Source organism: Microtus oregoni, unplaced genomic scaffold (genome assembly GCF_018167655.1).
Source record: "Microtus oregoni isolate MIOR12 unplaced genomic scaffold, Mior012 000016F_ref0000370, whole genome shotgun sequence".
Classification (NCBI taxonomy): Eukaryota; Metazoa; Chordata; class Mammalia; order Rodentia; family Cricetidae; genus Microtus; species Microtus oregoni.
Window position 1 is genome coordinate 37,419,443 of NW_024543075.1, and position 14,048 is coordinate 37,433,490.

The window sequence follows — 14,048 nt, forward strand, 5'->3', positions numbered from 1 at the left end:
GCCATTGTAACAATTATATGTAACATTGTCTTTCCACACACTTGAAAATCATGGAGATTTCAAGTGGAGAAGCGGCCACTGTAGGAAGGGGAGAGAAAGCACAGAAATGGGAGACCCAGGCCTGAACCTCACCCTGGCCACTTGAAATCTCATGGTCCTTACCAGCAAGTCAGCAACAAATACAACCACTGCGTTATTTTCTGACTTAAAAGAGGAAAAGTGTGCAAAGGGCTGGGTGGTTTCTGGCAGGAGGGGCTCCACACCTGGGAATCATTAAAGACTCCGCAGCCGGCACCTCACAGGTCCGCATGCCAAGGCAGGGAGCTTGGGTGAATTAAAAGGAAAAGTGGTCCTTGATTTTATAACAAAGGGTGGCACATGCAACTTCAAAGGTTTCACCAGGGCTGGACTTGCAAGGGTCAATACTGCAGTGGAAAGTTTTGATCTCCTGGAAAAACAAGGCTTTTAGAACTGGTGACACCAAAGACCAGCACACAGGGCTGTCTGTGCGCAGACAACAGCCCGTCGCCAGGCTGGGCCTGACTGGCAGTGAGTGTGGGAGAGTTATTCAATTTCTCAGCCCTCCATTTTATCATCTGTGAAATGGTTAAGTGTATTTTTTATATTTATAAATGAGAATATGATTATACAAATACTAACCAAAAATTAGTATTTATAAAATAAATACTAAATAAAAAGGACATTTTTTATTATCTTAAGAAATAATAAATATTTAAATAGGACAAAAACATAATATACACTATAAGTTGTCAGCACCAGGAACTGAGGAAGAAATGGAGAAAGGAACGGAGAGAAATGAGGAGGAGGGGAAAAGAGGAAGGCAGACCATAGAGAAAAATAACTGGGAGAAAGGAAATACTAACAATGGCTGTCGTGGCTGGATGATCTGGGCAGTTTTTATTTTCTTTCTTTTAAAAATACTTTTAAAAATTATTTTATGTGTACTGCTGTTTTGTCTGCACGGGGTATTTATGTACCACATGAAGGCAGTGAGAGCAGAAGCCTGAAAATGTTCTGTATCTCCTAGAACTAAAGTCACAGACGGTAAGAGCTGCTATGTGGGTTCTGGGAATTGAACCTGAGTATTGTGGAAGAGTAGCTGGTGCTCTTTAATTGCTGAGCCATCTCTCCAGTTCTTTATTTTTGAGACAGGGTCTCACTGTGTAACTCCAGTTGGCCTGGATCTTACTATGTAGACCAGGCTAGCCTCAAAGTCACAGAGATCTGCCTGCCTCTGACTGCTGAGTGCTGCGATTAAAGGTGTGCGCCACTACACACAGCCCTCATTTAATTTCTATTTTATGGTTCGAAATTTTTTACAATGAGCATTATTTTTTAATAATTAGCAATTCACGTTAGGAAAAACAAAGGCACAAACAAACACAATAATTCTAATCAAAAGTTTGTGTGTGTGTGTGTGTGTGTGTGTGTGTGAGAGAGAGAGAGAGAGAGAGAGAGAGAACACATGTTTGTGTGTAGACTAGAGGAGGGGTTCAATTATTCCTCAGGATATGTCCACCTTCTTTGAAATACAATATCCCACTGGGATCTGCGGTTCACCAATTAGACTAAACTGGCTAGACAGTTAACCCCCCCCCGGGATCTACCTGCCTCCGCACCCCCAGTGATGCGGTCACAGTCATGAGAGTTCCCACACCTGACTTTTTACATGGTACTGGAGACTGAACTAGGGTCCTCAGCCTTGCTTGACAAGCCTTTTATTGACCAAACTGAACCCTCTTCTCAGCCCTCAAAAGCATTGCTATTAAAACTCAGACACAAACTGAATACTAGAATGGCCACATGCATCACGAGGTGTCAGCTCTGGATGGTTCTACAGAGAAAAGCAGATGTGTTTTCTCCCATAGGGGCAGCAGCCCAGGCTTCCTCCAGAAGAAACTCTATCTAGGGTGTCTAAAGAGTTTCCTTTCTCCTCCTGATGCTCAGGGGGTGCAGTACAATGATGTGATACAGGCACACAATGTGTAGCGAGCAAATCAGGGGGGTACGAATGTCCGTCTGCTCCAACGGTCAATGGTGTTGGGAGTTTTTATGCTTGTCTATTCATTTTGAAATGTATTATATATTTTCCAAACAATACATTCATAGGCTGACAATTTGGCTCAGTAGGTGAATGCTCTTGCCATCTAAACTTAATAACCCAAGACAGCCCCCTCCCCAAGTCATCCTGACCTCCACAGGGAGCCTAACCAATGCATGCTTACTGTCTCTTCTGTCCTCCCTCTCTTACACACACACACACACATTAAAAACAGCATAATTATGTTTTAATGTGATGTCTTCTATTGTTCATTTGACAACTAATTTGACATTTGAAAGATACAATATGCAGACAAAAATAATTAAATCATTTTTTGTGTGTTTGTTTTTGCTATTGCTGTTCTTTCCTGAGACAGAAGCATGCTATGTAGGCCATGTAGGCTATGTAGAACCCACTGTGTAGTCCCAGATAGCCTCAAACTCCAAGTGCTCCTCCTTGTTCCCCCAGTGCTGGGATGACAGGTACCTCACCACACCCAGCTGAGCCACTCCCACATCCACTCCTTCAACCCCTGCAGTTTGACTAGGGAGAACTAAACAAGAATGGGAGAAATCATCTCACTAATTCTTAGCATCCCTTACACAGCAAACTCCCCAATTCAGTAAAAAGGCTTTGACTGAAAAAAATAAACCAAAGACTTTATCATTTTAGCAAAGCACTCTTTTCTTAAACTACAGCATGATTATTGTTTTCTAACTTATTTTTTTTAGAAAACTGACTATAATCAGGACTGCTATCCCTGATCTGACAGCCCACCAATGCAGTCACCTAGAAACCTTCTCGACTAAGTCAGCAAGGAACCCAGGACACTGCCGTGGAAGAAGCGATGGCTGGGGCGCCACGGTAGCTCACACTTCAGTGCACAGGCTCTCAGAAGGAAACTTTCTACAACACGTCTCCCTGCTGCAGCCTGGGCACCACTGTGTGGGGCTGGGTTGCACTTCCACACTTTTTGCTGTAGGGAGCCCTGAGAATGAACCCCCTCCTCGGGTACCTCACACTGCCTTTTACCTTAGTGGCCTTCAGCTCCCACTCATACTGGTTCCGTTCATTCTCCAGCTCTTCCACTTTGATTTTGAGGTGCTTGAGCTCTTGCATTAACTCCTAGAGAGAAGAAGGAAGGTGACAGGGCTGTGGCACACAAAGAGAATAACAGATAAAGTCTCCAAACTGGACAAATCTCATGCAGAGGGAGTCGGGGCGGCCGCAGCTGCAGCAGGCTCCATGACTGCAGCTTTGAACTTTAAACATGGCCTGTGATCCAGAAAAGGCCACGTGGTCATTTAAAAATAAAGGCCAGGGAATTCCAGACATAAGAGAGAAACAATTGCTGTGTGTGTGCATGTGTGTGTGTACACATGTGCATCTGTGTGTTCATAAATATGTAGGCCAGAGGACAACCTTGAGTATAGACCCCAGCCACTGGCCCTCACTGGCTGGTAAACCCCAGGGATCCACCTATCTCTACCCTTCAGTGCCAAGGCTGTAAACATCTGTATGCTTGTTTGTTTAAACATGGGTTATGGGGATGAAACTCAGATCCTCACGCTCATCACTTTCCCAACTGAGCTGCCTTCCCACCCAAAACTCAAAATTACCCTCTTGTTCTTATGTTGCCATTCCTTTCTCTGACCCCTGAACCCCTATGCCCAGCTCATGCACAGGTGTGTCACAAGCTGGCAGGGCAAGCTTGTGAGTGGGAGAAACAGAGATGTTGAATGGAGGCAACTCCCCTGATGGTGCAGAGGGAGGAGCACCTTTCTGCACTGACGGGGAGTGGGAACCCAGAGGAGGGAATCGGCAACTCTCTAAGCATCACAGCCAGTAAGACTCGGGAAAGGCACACTAAGTGCCAAGTGCAGATACCACTGTGAGCGACCTGCTCAGATGAGGAGGTTAAGCAGGGAAGGCATGCTGAGAGGAGCCACGACAAGAAGCATCCATGAAACAGCCTTTGTGGTACAGCAGAGATTAGATGTCAGCATGTACCAGAGATGAGACTGGGGAGCTACAATGGCATTGGGTTCTACAAATCAGCATTCTCAGAGTGATGCTGCGTGGACAGGAAGTCAGTGAAGCTTCCTGAATGGGAAGGGATACCTAAATACATAGTAATGGAACAGGAATTCATGCTTGTATTTAGATCCCTGGATAAAATTTCTTCAGTAAAGGGGGCAACACTCAGCACTGTTATCTTTGCTGGTTTGTTTCCTTCTTGTGAGATAGGGTCTCACAGCCCAGGCTGGCCTGGAGCTCATTATGTAGCAGAGCTTGACCTTAAACTTGCAATCCCACTTTCGCCTTCCACACTGAAGATAACAGTATGTACTACCAGTGTGCTCTGCCAATGTCTTGAACCAAAATTTACTTAATGGACAATCATTTCAGGTAACAACTATCTCCTATCAGAAGAACTGGTGTAATAGGAGGCCGCTTGTTTGTTTCCTGGTTGCCCGGCAGCTCAGACCCTAAATAAACACACAGAAACCACACTATCTGTAATATTGTTTGACAACAGCCTAAAGCGCCTATTTGTAGTAGGAGGCCATTTCTTTGTTCCCAGATGCTCAAGCCCGAAATAACCACACAGAAACTATATTAATTAAATCACTGCTTGGCCTATTAGATCTAGCTTCTTATTGGCTACCTCTTACATCTTAATTTAACCCATTTCTATTAATCTGTGTATCGCCACGTCCCTGTGGCTTACTGGGTAAAGTTCCAGCATCTGTCTCAGACGGGACTACATGACTTCTCCTTTACTCCGCCTTCTTCCAATTTTCAGTTTGGTTTTCTCCCACCTAGCTAAGTTCTGCCTTGCTACAGGCCCAAAAGCAGTTTCTTTATTAACCAATGGCATTCACGGCATAGGAAGGGGAATCCCACATCAAACTGGCATAAAGATCATCAACTCCACTTGGGTCCAAGCTTTATTCATGTCATCATAACCAAGAATATTACATCTCATTTCCCTCCCAACGTTCCACCATGACTCTGGTCTAGCAGTGAGTATGGATAGCCCGAGTCTCTTCAAATGGCTATGCTTTGAGGCCTTGACCCTGTGGAAAACACTGACTGCTGAACTCCCAGAGGAACAGTGGCAGTGGCACCCCAATCTGATCACGGCACTCCCTTGCTTCTCAGAGCTCTACACGTCAATCCTGAGCAGCCTGTCCTGTCCCTGATGGGCTCTAACATGTCACACTGGAGAATTACAACTCCTCTTCTGACTTACACTTCTACACACAGAATTCTCCTTCTAACTGGCCACCATGTAAACCCTACCCGGACCTCCACATGGCCTCAGACACCTCTGCAGGATTCTCTGGTGTTTCCCACAAATCCCCGATAAGGTTTATCTGTAGGGTTGCCAATGGCTAGTTCTGTTCTCTTCTGTGACGTCGGGCGAGTCTTTGTTAGCTGCTTACCCAGCAGGTCCTGGCACATAGCTGTTGATAAATGAGTATCTGATACTCAAGTCATTATTTAACTGGCTTAGGTGTCTTTGCATTCTGAGATAATCAGCCATGAAGTAACACTGCTTCCACCTGCATCTTATAAGATGATTTATTGAGAATGACTTATAGCTGGGGTGAGTATTTCTAGATACAACTTGAAAAAAAATTCTCCAAGCTAAGGTGACTATGCCTTTGATTTTCATCAGTGGCTTTGAGACCTTTGGCTGTCCATTCGAGCTTGCCAGAGATTCATCTTCTAGTAATGTTGCTGGGCCTCCTGAGCTGCCCCAATGTCCAGAGCAGGACAGAGGGTAGGAAGAGTCTTGTCTGCTTTGCTCCTGAGCTGCCCCAATGTCCAGAGCAGGACAGAGGGTAGTAAGAGTCTTGTCTGCTTTGCTCCTGAGCTGCCCCAGAGTCCAGCGCAGGACAGAGGGTAGGAAGAGTCTTGTCTGATTTGCTCCTGTCTTAGTGGAGCTGCTCAATCTGCTGTGAGAGGGCATCGTGCCCAAATGGGGCAGAATCAGGAAAACACAAGCTACTGCTCTCTGGGTTCTTGTGAGTTCTTTGACATATGGCCCAAAAAGTCACAAACTCGCTATACTGTGATTATTATGCAGGCATCATTTTTCTTGGAAATTCAGAAGATGAATTAAGTGTTTACAACAAAGGAAAACTCAGTGTTTACTCTTTGAGGTGGGGTTGGGGCTAAACTTCTCTAAACATATATTTGAAATAATTTTTTGACATGCCATTTTTTTATTAAAGAGAATCACACAATGAAGCTTCATTTAAATACCTAGTTCTAGAAGAGGGATGTCTGGATCACACACTGGGATAGGAGAATCTCCCACCACCCAGAGCCTGTGGTGCACCTCCATCCTATTCCCGAAGGGGGGAATGTGGCCTTCTGAAGGCTATTCTCACCTGCTCAAACTTTGCCTGATTATGGTCCCTGAGCCATCCACCTCATGTCAACACAGGCTTGTATAAGGCCAAGTTCTGCCCGGAGGTAGCAGCAGATCCATGCGAAACCACTGCACACCATTCTGGTTAGGAGAAACACCAGCCTCCACCAGTGAGATATCACACACACACACATGCTCTGGTATACTTAAGTATGGCTCCTACAGGTGACCCCTCCCAGGAGGCACAGTCCTGGCTGCAGGGCTGGGGCTTGGCCTCATGGTCATCGGCCACCAGCTCCTCAGGGTGGTCCCTAGCGAGTAACAGGCGCTCTTGAATCTGCCTGTGGATGTCCAGCTGTAGCCTACACATCTGTTCCTGCAGCTCACTGATCACATTCAGAACTGACTGTGGGAAGGAAGAGAAAAGAGAGAAAAGCACACAAGGTCAGTCACCTTCAGATCCAGACCTCCCTGGAGAGCAGATGAGAAGGAAAGGAAGTTTGCAGAGGGTGAGCATGATGGGGAAGAAAAGGTGACCCCGGTCCATGGCCAGGCCCCTCTCTGATAAACATAAAACATGTCATTTTCTCCCCCTGAGTCCTGCTCCATCCTTGGACCTGTCTTGAAGATTGACATCTACTTTTTGCCATACTGGATGGCCATTCTTCTAAGTCAACAACCAAGGCACAGAGAGTTTGGCAGATCCCTTCATCCAAGGAGAAGCAGCAGCAAAGGTAGATGACACAGAGCCCAGGCACACTCCCTCCACACCTACAGCCACGCTACACTCGCCAACACCTGCAAACAGGTGAGCTCCAGAGCACACACATTTGTGTGTAATGATGCACCCCCAACTCTAACCCCATCCACATGTTAATCGGCTTATTTGAATATCCAGCCTATATTCCTCCATCCTGTCAAATGGTGTTCAGAGCCATGTTTTTGTACCAATGCACTAGAACATTTCCAGCCAAACAATGAGTTAAGTCTGATGAAACTTATACCTTAATCTGTATGCATGCATTGGGATGGGTGTGTGCGTGTGTGTGTGTGTGTGTGTGTGCATGCACGCATGTGCATACAAGTGTCGAGGCCAAGATGCATGAATCAAAGTCAGCAGACAACTCAGAGGAATTGGTTCTCTCCTTCCACCTCGAGGCAGACTGGCATTGTCAGTAGCGCACAGCCTCACCCACTGAGGCACCTCACTGGCCTGTGACTTCCTTCCTACTTCGTTTTCAAGGTTCTCACATCCCTCAGAGGTTTGGCTCTAATCTTTTTCTGCCAGTTTTAAAATTAAGACAAGAATGTTTTGTTTCCAGATTTCCTGAATTTGCTCATACAGTGACAGGGCTGCAGCTCCGTGGCGCAGCGCTTACCTAGCACGCGCATGCGCAAGGTCCAGGCTTAGATCCCTAGCACACACAGGAACTTAAATTTTTTTTTTTTGCTAATATTAAAATATATTGAGCCACATCTGGAGCTGGGGAGATAGTCCGTCAGGAGGGCCTGAATTTGATTGTCAGAATTTACGAAGAAAAAGAAGAAACAAAAGGAACAACAAAAAAACTCACTGGAAACATTCAGTGTGGAACTGCAGTTCTTTGCACCTATTATAGGCAGGGCGAGAAACAAGCGCACTTTCTCGTTCCTCTTATTAAAAAGATACCTTTCTTTTAAAAGGCTATTGTTCTTAGCATTGTTTGGAGTTTGCCCTTCCTCATATGGGTCACACAGGTGCACCTCTGTCCTTAGTAAATGCCCTTTCCATCTCTTGTGCTGGTCCCTATGAAACCTAGTTTCCCTCAAGGAAACTACACTAAGCCCGTCCCTCTTACTGACACTGCACACAGTCAGACCTTATTTCTCAGCAGCTGAGGATGGTTCAGTAGTCTCCTCACTCGGGTTCATGAATTTCTGGCTAACAGGTACTCTCATACCCCTACCATTTTACAGTATTAGTCAGGCTCCCCTCCATTTCCAAAACGGAAGCCAAGTCCGTTTCCCCAGTTTTGTTCCCTGGTCTCTGAGTAAGAAAAATGAGAAAAACCATTAAACATATTTGATGCACATCAGCTTTGACTGTGGACTTTACAGATCCAGAAAGACAGGCGGTGGTGGTACACACCTTTAATCCCAGCACTCAGGAGGCAGAGGCAGGCGGATCTCTGTGAGTTCGAGGCCAGCCTGGTCTACAAGAGCTAGTTCCAGGACAGGCTCCAAAGCTACAGAGAAGCCCTCTCTGTAGAGGGCTAAAAAAAAATCCAGACAGCACTCCCACTTCCTCCCACTTCCGTCCTTATCTGTATCAGGCAGCATGCAGATGTAGGCCAGAGGTTGGATACACACCTGTTTTCCTCCCTCTGCCTCAGCAGGACCAAGCAGTATACTTCAGGTCTGCTGGTCCACTTCCCTAACCACGCACTGTGATTGTTTTTGTGTCTCACTCCTTGGACCTGGCGCTGAAACTTAATACTCTAACTCCAGGGCTGGCCATCTCCTCTTGTCCCCAGTCTTTTTCCCTCCTATAGGGCAGAGCCTTTGGCAGCACTGTTGCATCCTTGGGCTACCATCCAGGAAGTGCAGGTGACATTTATGAGGCTGTAACTGCTACAGTGTGTTGTAATCTCAGCTGACTATGTATCCACCCCCTTTCCAGGGCTCTTGTTCTCTGTAGCTATCAAACACCTCCCCAATTCATCATCTATCCTACCCGCTTCTTACCTGAAAACCTGCTCACACTTCTCCTTAGTTCTTTCCCTCTCTCCCTTCATGCTTGGTTTAACAGTGGCCTGACCCACTCCTAGCATACACTGCTGATGTGTGTACAACCTCTATGTTCTGTAGAGGGAGAGGGAGATTTGGAAACAGGTCAAATTTCAAGCACAGGTGCCCTGACTCCTCTATTCCATTGTGAGTGCCTCACACTTGTATAAGATTATTGACTACAGCATCCTAAGGAACAGCAAAAACTTGGAAACAATTTAAACGTCCACCAAAAAGAACTTGGTTAGCTGCACTGGGCATAGGCAGATGTTAGAAACTATGCAGATGTAAATACAAGCGAGGAAAGCTTTGCTGTTTACTATTCTTGCCATGGAGAGAAGTGTAAGAGCATCTGTTTTATAAAAAAGGATGAAATAAAGGAAGCAGAGTATATGTGTGTGCATGTGGGGTGTGTGGGGTGTGTGTACACACGTGGTTTGTCTGTATGTGCATGTGGGGGGGTTGTGTGCATGTGGTGTGTATGTCTGTGTGCATGCATCCAGTATGTTCATCTGTCCACATGTCACTTGTCCTTGTATAAAATAACTCTGGAAGAATACGAAACAATCTGATAGAACATGTCTGCTGGCTGAGGACAGGTGTTATGGGAGCTTTTATTATATATCCTTATGAACTTTTGATTTTTTAGCAGTTTCTTTCATATACATGAAAACATAAAATTAATAAAACAAAAACAAAAATAATAAAATTCTTTTTAGCAGGCCAGTTCAGCTCTGAGCAGATATATTCTTCCCTGTACTTGTTCTGTGGTCCAAATCCATCATTCTGGTTGCTCTAGTTCAGAAATCAGAATTTCTTCCTTCTCAGGTACAGAGCACAGGAAGAACACAGTATGTTGTAAGGCACTGTGTGTTCTGCAAGAAAATCCTGAATTTCTAGTTCTCAATCAGTTGAGATAACCTCACTTCTGGAATCCATAGCCTGGGCCTCTACTCTCCTCTAAGTAGACTGACAACTGCTGGAGCCCACCAGTGCCCTCCTATGACCCTAGTGCCGAGGGACCCAGACCCCCTAGAGGATCCTTCTGATCAATGTGTGTTTAAAATACCTTTGCTCTGGGGCACCACAAAGAGGTTTTCTTTTGTCTCTGAAACTTTGTGTCCCATCATCCCAATACTGGTATTTACTTCTCTTGTCAGTCACTCTACTATGATCCTGATTTCAGAAGTACATCTATTCAGTCTTGGGTAGCTTGAAATGACCCAGAAATACAGTGAAAGGCTAATGAGGAAGACTAAAGCAAACATCTGTATTCACCCACATCTCAAATAGGCCACTGCCAATCTAGTCCTTGGAAAGGTTGGTCATCAGGAAACTAGTACTTCCAAACCCCCAGGTATCACAGACTGGCCACCATCTGTACAATGCAAGGACAAGCAACAGGGTGCTGATTGAAGCCACGTGACTTAGGGTAGGATCAGAACCATGTGTGTTCTGTTCTAAAAAAACTGACCCTATTTTCATGGAAACACTGAATCCGAGGATAATGGCCCAACTGCATGCAGGAAGTGTTGTGGCTTGCATTTGAAATGCCTGAGGAAGGCTCATATGTTAAAGGTTTTGTTGATGTGATTTGGGGGGAAGTGACTTGCTCATGAAAGCTATGACTTCATTAATAGATTAACCCTTGATGGGTTCATAATTTCATGGTAAGACTGGGAAGTCATAGGAAGTGGGGCCAGGTTAGAGAAAGTGTGTCAATGGAGGCATGTATCTTGCTCCAGCCCCTTCCTGTTTCTCTCTGCTTCTTAGCTGTCCTGGCCTAAACAACCTTCTCTGCCACATGTCCCTATTGCTGTGGTCTTCTGCCTCACTGCAGGAAAGCCAGCCTGGAACTCCTGAAACCCTGAGTCAATAAATCTGTCCCCCTCAAATTCATTTTCATTTTTATTTTGCACAGCATATTACTAGATCTTATGTGTCAAAGACCCCCCGCCACAGACTCATGTAGTTACATACTTCATGTCTACATGGTGGAACCATCTTAGAGGCTTTGGAATAGTGAGGAGGTGAAGTTTACGTGGAGGAAGCACTTTACTTAGGACCGAACCAAGCCCTGGTTCTAATCAGAGCTCTCTCTGTTTCCTGATCTAATGATATATCACAAGCCATGCCTCAAGCTTCTTCTACCATGGAGTCCCATTTACTATGCTTTCCTTACAACGACACACTGTATTGCATAAACTTTGAGTTCAAAAATAAATAATAAGCCGTTTTTACAGTGGTCCATACCTTTAATCCCAGCACTCAGGTGGCAGAAGCAGGCCCACTTCTGAGTTCCAGACTAGTCTGGTCCACAGTGAGTTCTAGGACAGTCAGGGCGACACAGAGAAACACTGACTAAAAAAACCTAATAATAAAATAATAATGATGATGGTGAGAAACAATGTTTCCTTCCTTCTTGCTTCCGTCAGGGATTCTATCACAGCAACAAGAGAAGTGTCTACACAGTGACAAAGCTGTCAGAAATGGACTTCCCTTCTGGCTATCTCAGAACGGAAAACAAAATCTGACCTTTTCTAAACCATACTCAGCCTTGGGCCCAAGCATTCACTGGTAAAACTGTGCAGGATAGGAATGGAAGAGACATTCCCTTTTTTATGCGGTTCCAACCACGAGTGACCTGAGCTAGCAAAATGTCTCACTCCAGCATTTCCATCACATGACAGCAGGAAGACTTCAGCGGCACTCTCGGTATTCAGCCACCAGTGCGCCACAGAGCTTCCAGCAGAGGCTGAGGTCCTGGGCAGACCGGCAGAGTAAGCTCAATTACAATAAGGAGGAATACATTTCAGGTCATGTGGCTGCTCACTGCCTCTCACAGGTTTGAACAGCCTACAAAATTCCTCCACATGGAAACCTAATATTTGTTCTGGCAACTGGGAAGGGCAGTGATCTGGTAGGATGGAGGCCAGGAGCTTGAGAGCTCTGTTGCTTCATGTATGAACAGCCTGCTAGAAAACAACCCCAAACTTGGCTTTAAAAACAATCCCACAGAGAAGCCAGCTAGCAAGCAGGGAAGTGACTGCTTTAGTGCACAGATCACAGAAGGGGGCATTCACCTCCTTCGCGAATCCCCAAGAAGGAACTGAGTTACCTGGCTCTACATTAATTCTGCATTTTCTTCACGGATGAACTGACTCTGGCACTCACACCTGCCAAGTGGTGCCAACCCCTAAGTGGCAGGCCCAGTCAGGCATATGAGACTCACAACGACCCTACAACTTTTGCTGGAACCGTTAAGAAAGAATATATGTAGATGTCAGTCTAGCACTACGGATGGCCATCTTTGCCACAGAGTGGCAAACGGAATCAAGGGCTTCTAGAGGCACAGTGAGATTGTCTGGCTCTAATCATGCTGTGCTCTAACCCTAGACTTCTCCAGTTGGGTCTTCTAACAATTCCTTCTTCTTCTCCTACAACCCCTCTCTTTCCCACTAATGGTTTTAAACTGTGACCATTTAACACCCTTCACAGAGCTCTCCGACATCTGCCTCTAAGCCCCTAATGTATGCTCATACATCACACACCCTGGGGGCACTGCTAACAGGAGACTGGACTGTTTCCCTTCAACAATGAGGAAACAGGCCACAGAGAGCAGCTTTCAGTCTAGGGGAACTTTGCATCGTGTGAACGATGCGTCCAGCTGTCAGTAAGGAATCATAAAAGCTAGCTACTACTGCATGGCCACACTAAGCTGGGGCTACAGGCGGTATACACAAGTGCTCCTCCAGTCCTAAGAATGACTAAGGAAATAGTAAGGATTACTGCCGTCTTATAGAAATAAATAAGCAAAAAAGAATAACTAGAGATTTGGGAACAACAGGCAGGACCTCAAAGCCAGGGACTATCCAAGCATTATTCAAAGTTAGAGATGGGACCCAACAATTGGCACTCTTAATACAAGCTCCTGTCCATAGCTCACTACAGATCTCTTCCTGTGACCATTACACATCTTACTGAGAAACATGTTCTCAAAAGCTGTTCAAGGGCTAGGCAGTGGTGGTGCACACCTTTAATCCCAGCACTCAGGAGGTAGAGACAGGTGGATCTCCATGAGTTTGAGGCCAGCTGGTCTACCAAGTGAGTTCTCTAACAGAGAAACCCTGTCTTGGAAAAACCAAGGCAGAGGGGGAAGCAATTCGAAGAACATCCTCTGACATATTAGAAGTGGCCCAAGCTCTGTTATCAACCTCCCCCCACCCCCCACCCCCCAAAAAACACGGCAGATGTCAGTGCAAACAATGTTAGCACTTATCAGAAAGGACCAATTTCCATCTTTTGACTCTTGAGAGAGTTGAATAGTAGAAACTGAATATAAACCAAGAGTTTACAAAATGCCAAACACCATGAGAGCACTCAACATCTGTGATTTAATACATTCATTATCGATAGGCATTCAACATCTGTAATTTATTTATTTAGTCTATAACACATTAATTGTATTTTATAGATAAAGAAATTGAAGTTCATACAAACTATACAACCAATTTGTTGAAGCCCAAAGAGTTGCTGAGTAGATCAGTCAGTAAACCAGCCAGGGTTTCCCTAAACTTCAAACTGCCCCCTTCCGTGTGTCATAACGCCTGGTGTGAACACAGAACACGAAGGTGACTGTCTAAAGTTAAAACATGCTGCTCCTTGTAAAGAAGGTGCTCTGGGCCTAAAATCCTCCAAACTCTTATCTAAAATTGGCTCTGGCATATTATAACCAGTGATATATGGAGCCTGAAAAGCAAAACAAGCAAACATTCTTCCAGAGACAGCTTGCATGTGGGCTCCCCCACACGACCCATCAAGAGGAAAGGAAAGCAA

The 14,048-nt window shown here is 45.3% G+C and overlaps 1 protein-coding gene across 5 annotated transcripts in view; it reads right to left on the reverse strand.

The window, feature by feature from the left end:
* Positions 1-14,048, reverse strand: part of Ppfibp2 (PPFIA binding protein 2) — a 151,095-nt gene that overhangs the window by 31,894 nt on the left and 105,153 nt on the right. For 4 of the 5 annotated variants that reach the window (XM_041666884.1, XM_041666883.1, XM_041666886.1 and 1 more), the window contains one exon: positions 3,095-3,187. The exons of the other annotated variant lie outside the window; for it this stretch is intronic. In XM_041666884.1, coding sequence (XP_041522818.1) covers positions 3,095-3,187 — 93 coding nt within the window. The remainder of the gene's footprint in view (positions 1-3,094; positions 3,188-14,048) is intronic. 5 annotated transcript variants of the gene reach the window in all.